At 30.7% G+C, this 8,942-nt stretch overlaps 1 protein-coding gene across 1 annotated transcript in view; it reads right to left on the bottom strand.

Moving 5' to 3' along the window:
• LOC107454369 (8-oxo-dGDP phosphatase NUDT18) overlaps positions 1 to 8,942 on the bottom strand; it is a 61,552-nt gene continuing 52,610 nt past the window's right edge. The window contains exons 5-6 of the mRNA XM_087163907.1: positions 1,030 to 1,135; positions 1 to 790 (exon numbers count right to left, since the gene is read on the bottom strand). Coding sequence (XP_087020033.1) covers positions 545 to 790; positions 1,030 to 1,135 — 352 coding nt within the window. The 3' untranslated portion in view covers positions 1 to 544. The remainder of the gene's footprint in view (positions 791 to 1,029; positions 1,136 to 8,942) is intronic.

Raw genomic sequence — 8,942 nt, 5'->3', positions numbered from 1 at the left:
TTAACTCCAGATTTCAAAACAATTAGCTAAAAATGTATATCAAATAATATAAATCAGATTAAAATTTTACATTCGTAAATGCTTTTTTTTTCTTCTTTCAAATGTGAGCTAAATTTGTAAAATATATCTTAGAATTGCTTTAAGCCAAAAATGTTATTCAGAGTCTTAAAACATTTATCTCTTCAGAGCTGCCAGAAATAGATTAGAGCTAAATATTTAATTAAATATAACCTAAAAATATTTAATTAATATCCATAAATGAACAAAATTTAGGTTGGATTTCGAATCACCAGAATGTAAATGTATCACATATGAATTTTTGATAAAATACACATAATATTCAATAGCAAAAAATAAAAAATGATGATTGCAATTAAAACAATAAGCTTTTGTAGACATGCATTTACAAATAGAAAATCAACCATTCAATATTATTATTATCATCGAATGTTGGCATTAATGTTAAATGTAGTAATGAAAACAATGAGTTTTTCCATGAGACATCTACAATAATGTTAAATTAATTCACCTGCAACTTCAACTTCTATCGAATCACATTAAGAAGGACACATTTATTTTTACTAAGCCTTCCCAATAGACGATCACCCAAGTCTTTGCGTATTTCCATCCATGCGTAATTGGGTGAAACAGCTACATCTTCAAGGGCAGATTTACAAGATATTAAGATGCTCAGACAAATGCCGTCATGTTCACCAGTTGGCTGAGCGGAATGTTCAACAGACATTATTCCATGGGGTTTGTGAGGAGGAGGATTTGATCCAAATAGTACCTAAAAATGTTAAGTTGTGATTAGAATTTATTGTTCATATACATTGCATAAGCATGTAAATAAAATGAATTTTTTAAATGCCTAACATTTCTTTATACTACATCAGTTAACATTTTAAATTTTGCTCATATTTTTCATGCAAATAATGGTGAGCAAAAATGACTAGTACCTTCAGAACTAAAATTTCATGCCCTGTCTTAAAATAAAGAAATGTTTGCTAATATTATTAATTGTCTCACCTGAATATATTTTCTTAGTGTTGAGTGGATGCTTTTGGCAGGGTTAATTTCACAAGTAGGGAAATGAACATTTCCTTTCTCTGATATCAAAACATGAATCCTATTACTGAAATTAGAAATAATAAAACCAATCAGCTTTTTTTTCCCTTATTTTCTCTGCTTTTTAAGTAAACCAAATTTTAGTTAGAAAGATTAAAGAAACATTTCATTTTAATTTGAATCTTCAAAAAATACAAAATCAAGTTATGTAGAGAGAAAGGATTTATTAATTATAGAAAATACAGAGAACCATGGAATTTAATTCATAATTTTATGAAAGTCACACTTAAAGTTTAATTTAAATGCAGAAGCCCAAACTTCTGCTATTTTCTTTGCAGATGAGAAGGTAAATTTCCACCCAGGGGCCCCCACCAGGGGGGGAGGTGGGCGCACGATGCGCCCACCTAAAGCTTGGGGGGGGGAATTTTTACACTAAATAAAACGAATAGTTTGGGGGGGGAATTTAGACGAGAGAATTTTTTTTTATAGTACATAAATAAAAGAATATATTTCAAGAAAATATATATATAAAATATATATACTTTTATTCTTTATATATATTCTTTATAAATAAAAGAATATAAAGAAGAATTTATAGTACATAAATAAAAGAAGCAACTGGCCATTTGACAAATGGTATCAACTGTCACTCTACTGAGTATCAAGATTGAAGAAATTGATTGATTTCGGTAAGTGCAAAAAATATAAATTTATATTTATTTCATTTAATTTGAATTATTAATATTTAAAATTTTAGTATTTGTAAAATTTCAGTTTCTAGATGGCAGCATTTTCATTTCATTTAATTCATTTAAATTTAATTATTTCTCTAATTTATTATTGTTTTCAAGGAGTCACCACTATTTTTAAAAAAGCTAAAAAGTAACTTTTTCTTTCCTCACGCTTTAATCAGCTGAGTTCGTTTTCTCCTGTTCTGTTCATGTTATGTTTGAGCGAGTGCTAACGTGTTTTCGTTCTTGTGCTTGTAAAATGTCAACGACACCACAGTGTTAATTTCAACTAATTAGTTTAATTTCTGGGACCAGCTCCCGCTCAATGCGATCATTATTAAGTCATTTGCTAAAATTAAAAGGGTAAGAAATTAATGTTATTTTGTTTCGATTTCATTTAGTCCTGAGTTACTTATATCTCTCTCGTGTATTAATTATCTGATTAATAATTTGGTAGATAGTAATATAATTATTTGATTGTTAATTATTGATAAATTTAAAAAAATATGTAGCAAATTTAATTAGAGTTTAATATGTTGAATAATAAATTGTTCTTATATATAGATAGTTTTGATTTGTCAAATTTAAATTGCTAGTATTTTTTTTTTCAAATGCATTTATAATTCTGCTCTATTGATTAACTATTGTGTAGTGGATAGACATTGCAGATCGAGTCCCAGCTAGGGCAGAGAAAAAATTCTCGAAAATAATACGTTATGTTAGAATAAATTAAGAACACCTAAAAAGACATTAATTTACTTTTTTATATTTTCTAAAATCTAAATATAACAATTAATGTGTACGCATTAATTACGTATACATTACATGAGATCATTTAATTTACTTTTTTTAATTTCTAAATACAACTTCGAATATTAATAATAATAGTAAAATTTAACACTATTTTAATATCATAGAGAATATCAATTTTACTTTACCTGCCTTTGCATTTTTGACATATAGTTCTGCTCCACCCTGTATTTTCAATAGTATGTGAGTTTATAAATATTTTTAACTTTCAAAATTAAAAAAGCTTAAAGCTTGTTATTTAATATACTTGTTGCATTTTTACTCATAAAAAGCTTTTCTTTCTTTAAAAGTCATACTTTTATTATTGCTCTTTATTTTTCTGTTTGTATATTTAAATATGTCAAGTTTAAATCTTTTCGAATAATATTTTTGCCCATTCTTCTTTTTATCATTAAATAATTACACTTATTTGTTACATATAGATATATTTACATCGTTAAAATATTAAATTTTTATTCTAAAAAAAGTTTTCTCTATTTCGTAGAAAAAGTCATATTTTTATTACTAGACCATGCTGTATATACATATAGTTAATGAGCGAATTATAAATCTTTTCGAATAATAATTTTGTCCATGCATCTTTTTCTCGTTAAATTATCACTTTTATATGTTATATATATGTATATATGTTATTTACATATATATATATATATATATATATATATATATATATATATATATATATATATATATATATATATATATATATATATATATATATATATATATATATTATCATCGTTAAAATAATAAATTTTTAATCTGAAAAATTTTTGCTTTGCTTCCTACAAAAATATCATGCTTTTATTTTCAGGCCATTTTAACCCTTTATCTATCGCATTATGTTGCAGATGACTTTTCATGTATATTTTTTTGTTTTTCTTAGTTGGAAATACATCAAATAACATATTTTTAGAGTAAAAACATTTTGCCCATTTTTGTACAAAGAATTTGTACGATAGGATCATTAGTCCACCTCACAGAAAAGTACAAGGAATGGTACTTTCAAATACCAGCCATAATACTAAATTAATGTATCTTGTACTTTTAAGTACCGTCGGTAGATAAAGAGTTAAAATGGGTCCCCCCCCCCCAATGAAAAAAATCGTAACAATAAGAAATGAACATAATTCCACAAACGAAGCCAGCCATTTTTTAAAGAATATCTCCTATAAATTGTAGTTCTTTTGTATGATTAGTCCATATTTACACCTTTTCCTACACTCTGCTTCTATATTTTGCTAAAACAAAATTGCTCTCTTGAGCATGGTTCGTTGATTTAAATCACGATTTAATGCAAGTGCTTTTTTAATTTAAATCATTTTTTTCAATTTAAAATTTTTGTTTCTATTTTTGGTGTAAAATATTTTCATATAACTAGATCACAAAACTTCTGATGGTTATAAAAATCCTGAATTGAATCCTGGATCTTGTAATTTTATTATATAATACATGCTATAATGTTAAAGCAACTCCAAAGTATTCCAAAATCTTATATCCAGAGAAAAAAATTATCTTCATATGAAATAAAAAATTAAATGACTATAAACTAATATCCAGAATGTTGTATTTATAATCCAGATTTAAAAAATAATAATATTTGCATTACATAAAAATAAAAAAATAAATAATTCAGTGCAGTGTTAAAGTGTTCCTTTCAGTTTTTTTATTTCTTACTGAATGTAATGCTTACAATTTATTTATTTTAGTTTTTTTTCTTGCATTAGTTAATGGTGTGCAGTTATTCGGTTTTCATTAAATTATGCTCATAAATTATGCTCATCTATAATTAATCACTAATTAGTGATTAAACGTTTTCATGGGTTTTGAAAAGTATTTGCACATATACACATCAACACCTTTCTCCTTTCTGCAGACAGAAATTTCCTGTGTAGCTAGGTTGTAGATTAAATGAAAATTTAGTTTATGAGTTAAAAATAATAATATATATAAGTTATATTATTATTAACTTCATTTAATAAAAATAATTAAATTATTCAATTCAAGGGAATTAAATTAAAATATGTTTTCATTCAGGGTCTGATGCACATTCCATTTGAAATAAGGAGACAGATCTACTCGTATCTCTAGGATAGTCAATTGAGGGTTACAGTTTTAAGCAAGATCATGCCAAGGATTCAGAAAAATGTATACAAATACAAATGTTTAGAATTACTGTGCCATAAAATTATCAGGGGCGACAAATGGAACACTCATTGCAAACAAGCTCACAAATTTAAATTTAATAGTGGTGTTGAAATAAAGCGAAAAGTATTGGAAATTAAACATGCAAATGGGCAATGGCAGAAAGTTGATACCATATTTAAAGAAAACGGCTCATCTTCACGAAAAGCTGATTCAACTGTAGATGTTGCCCAAACAGAAGCAGTACCTTTGAAATCTGCAGAGTTTGTAGTATCAGCCGATCCATGCACCAAAGAAAGCGCACCAAGTACTAAGGATACTAACGAAATAGATTTACTGCCAGTAAATTTGCCCAAGTTAGTAGAATCAGATTATTCATGTGCCAAAAGAGACACACCAATTGATACAGCATCACAAGTAGAAGTAATCCCGGCGAAATCTCCCGAGTTGGTACAATCAGCCGATTCATGTACCAAAGCAAGCATATCACTCAATGCAGCAGAAGAACCCAAACGGAGAGAATCGTCATCTTCAAAAAGAATATTTGCTCCTAGAACGCCTTGTTCAAACAGTGAAGACGAAAGTACGATTGGGGCTGAAAATATCTGGGCAGAAAATGACCCAATATGCTTTGCTGGAAAGCGTTTGAACTCATATTCAATAACGCATTTGTTGAAAATTGGTGCATGTCAACCAACAGAGTTACATTTAGACTCCGGAGTAAGTGGCCGACAATTTTCAACTACCTGGTATAGAGCAAAACTACCAGATGGAACCGAAAAATGCAGAAAGTGGCTATCCTATAGCCCCGCCACTCATAAGGCCTACTGCATATATTGCATAATGTTTGGTGGCCCCAAAGCATCCAACGTATGGACTGAAAGTGGATTTTGTGATATGGACCATGGGCTGCGAGATATCACGAGACATGAAAAAAACATTGAACATGTTGATGCTGAAAAGGCAGTTATCCGCTGGTTACGAGGGGAGCGCATAGATAGAAGGAATGCAACAATTCAAAACGTTATAGTAGAGCAAAATCGCCATGTTGTGAGTTGCATGATTGATTGCGCGAAATATCTTGCAACAGAAATGATGGCATTTCAAGGACACGATTCAAAATCAGGTAAATTTTTGAACTTGTTCAGGGTTATAGCGAAGCATAATCCTTATGCACAAAGTTATTTGGATAAACTAGACGCTGATCGCGAAAAAAAGAAACACATTGCGTCAAACCTCCTGAGTTGGCGCGATCAAAACAGACTTATCCAGGCAATGGAGTTATGCATCATCAATGAAATTGTTCCGAGTCTTAAACTACACAAGGTATGGTCACTCATTATTGATTGCACTCAAGACGTCAGCAAGAAAGAGGTAATGGCTATTATTGTTCGCTACCTAGAGAATTCATCGAATCAAAATGAACCACCAAAAGTAGTTGAGCGTCTACTGAAAGTATTAACACTCAAATCATCCACAGGAGTAGCTATGAAGGAAATAGTTCTTCAGACTCTTAAAGAATCCAAAATTCCGCTAGAAACCCTCGTTGGGCAGAGCTACGATGGTGCTCTCAATATGCGTGGCGATTTCAAAGGTTTGAAAACACTGATCCAGGAAGTTGCACCAAAGGCTGAATATATTTGGTGCAGTAGTCACCGTTTTAATTTAGCGATAAACGCAGTCGGTAAATCGTCGATTGAAATGAAAAGAGCCATTGATATGCTACAAGACTTATACGTCTTTATGTCTGGCTTTAAACGGAATGCAGTTTTCGTAGAAGAGCAAGGAAATGGACAATGTCGGTCGTTAAAGCGAGTCCAGACAACGAGATTTAGCAGTACTAAAGACGCTGTAACTACTATACTAAAGACTTTTACTACTGTAATTTCTACATTGAAAAGAATAATTGGAGATCCGCACATGGAACATGAAACCATCACTAAAGCGACTGGTTTGCTGCACAGAGTACAAGATATCAACTTTGTTGTGTCTCTCTATATACTGGATAAAATTTTTACCATTACATCTCCTGTGACAATATTAATGCAGGGAGTTGCAGTCGACCTGACCCAAGCAGCCCAGTTGCTTGAAATTTGCAAGATTGGCATCAGGAAATTAAGAGAAAATGTGGACACATCGTGGAAAAAAATATGGGAGTTGTCATGCACATTTTCCGAAACTCATGGCATTGATACCGAGATCAATCGGAGACAAAGGAGAGTTCCCCACATGCCTGGTGAAAATTGTCGGGATGAAAGACTTCATGGAGAAGAATTACTAAAAACGAGTTTATATATTGTGGCTTTGGATGGTTTGAGCATTCAACTTGAAGATCTTTTTCCGGAAAAAAATTTGACTTTATACCGTCAAATGAGTCTTTTTAGCGAAAAAAGTTTAAGATCTTCGACATTCAAAGCTACAAAAGATGACATAGGCTTTCTATGCAATAAGTACGGTCTCGATGCTGACGAAGCCGTTAATGAATTGGAGAACTTTAGAGATCTTTATCTTGAATTGGGAGAAGATGACAGTGAAATTCATAAGAAATATCAAAATGCAGCATCACTGGACACAGAGAAAGAAAGCTCACAGTCTGAAATTGACGAATCAGATATGGCGGTTCCTTATAAGGATTGGAGGAAGTGTGGATTTTTTCCCCCACTGAAAGTAGCTTTCGAAATTTCCGCATTTCCTACAATAACATGCATTTATAAGATCTTGACCATTCTACCAGTCACAAGTTGTTCCGCCGAAAGAGCGTTCAGCAGGCTTAAAATCATCAAAAATAGATTGCGGTCTACCACTGGCACGAAGCGTCTTAACAGCTTACTGATAATTGCTGCAGAAAAGGATATATTGCAGAAAGTGTCGACAGATCATATTATTGATACTTTTGCCATGAGCTCGAAAGTTTTAAAGAAATTATTATTACCAGCCAGTTCTCTTGACTAAAGCAGCAATAATATGATTTGTTGAGACTTTTTTAGATGTATCGTGTACGTTTTAACCCTTACAGTCACTATCTTTATTCAGCGATCAAAGACAAATATTTTTGTGTGTTCTGTGCTACTTTTTACCAAATTAAGGGAAAAATGTAAAAAAAAAATTATGCTTATCTATATAATGAAATAATTCTGTAAAATATAATGCGAATGTTTATTTATTAATTAACAAATATTTTCAACAAATGCATCATTTGCTTTGGTTACTTTTGTACATTGCTTATGAATGAGACTTACATATGCCTAAAAATTTTTTACAGTTTGAAAAAAAACCCAATAAGTATGAACTTTTTTGTTTATTAAAAATGTTTGCAGTGAATCAATAAATCTTGAAATTTTTTAATTTTTAAAAAATTATTTTTTTTTAAAAATGGGTAATGAAAATTTGTTTTAAAAAAAAATCTTTACATTCTTAACGGTATAAAGAACCATTTGCATAATTTTTTTGTTAAAAAACGGCGATCGACAGGGCTAAAAAAAATCTCGAAATCATGTCCATTAAATTTGCCTGAAAGGGTTAATTGTGCTAAAATTCAAACTCTTGTGATGATTGCTGCTTGCCATTTGCTGTATTGTTTGGTAACTTCAATAAGCATATTTTTTTTAATTAATAGTTTAAAACTTCTGAGCTCATTAATCTACAGGTGCCATCAGTAATTTATCATTTATTGTAATAGTTTAAGTCAGCCCATTTTCAATTATTTTTTGGGCCGTCTTTTTTAATTTATTTATTTTTGCTTTAAACGTATTTTCAGCATTCACAATCAGGATCAAGGTCTGCATTTGTCATATTATGTGTAGAATGCGAGCAAAGTAGCACTATTTCGAACAAGCTAACATGGAAGGGGGAAGTTAACAATTTTTTTGGGGGGGATGAATGCGCCCAAGAGCTTGGGGGGGGATGGGGGCCACTGTTTCCACCAATTCTTAATATTCTTACAATTATGCTTAACCCTCTCAATAAATTCATGAATTCAGTAAGAAAGTAAGAGTTATCACCGGCACCAGAATAATTAATTACACACTCCAAATATATATTTATATAATTATTATGTTAAAAACAATTGAAAAATTTCAATCTTCTAGAAGTAGAGAGGTGGTGAATCAGGGAACAGAGTGTTCACCTTCCAATGAAGTGACCCAGATTTGAATTTCAGCGATGGCTGATCGATACGAATTCCGCACC

This window comes from Parasteatoda tepidariorum, chromosome 5 (assembly GCF_982258835.1).
Source record: "Parasteatoda tepidariorum strain Cologne lab strain chromosome 5, Ptep-v5.0, whole genome shotgun sequence".
Taxonomy (NCBI): Eukaryota; Metazoa; Arthropoda; class Arachnida; order Araneae; family Theridiidae; genus Parasteatoda; species Parasteatoda tepidariorum.
The sequence above is the reverse complement of the archived record's forward strand: the minus strand, read 5'-3'. Positions and strand labels throughout refer to the sequence as shown.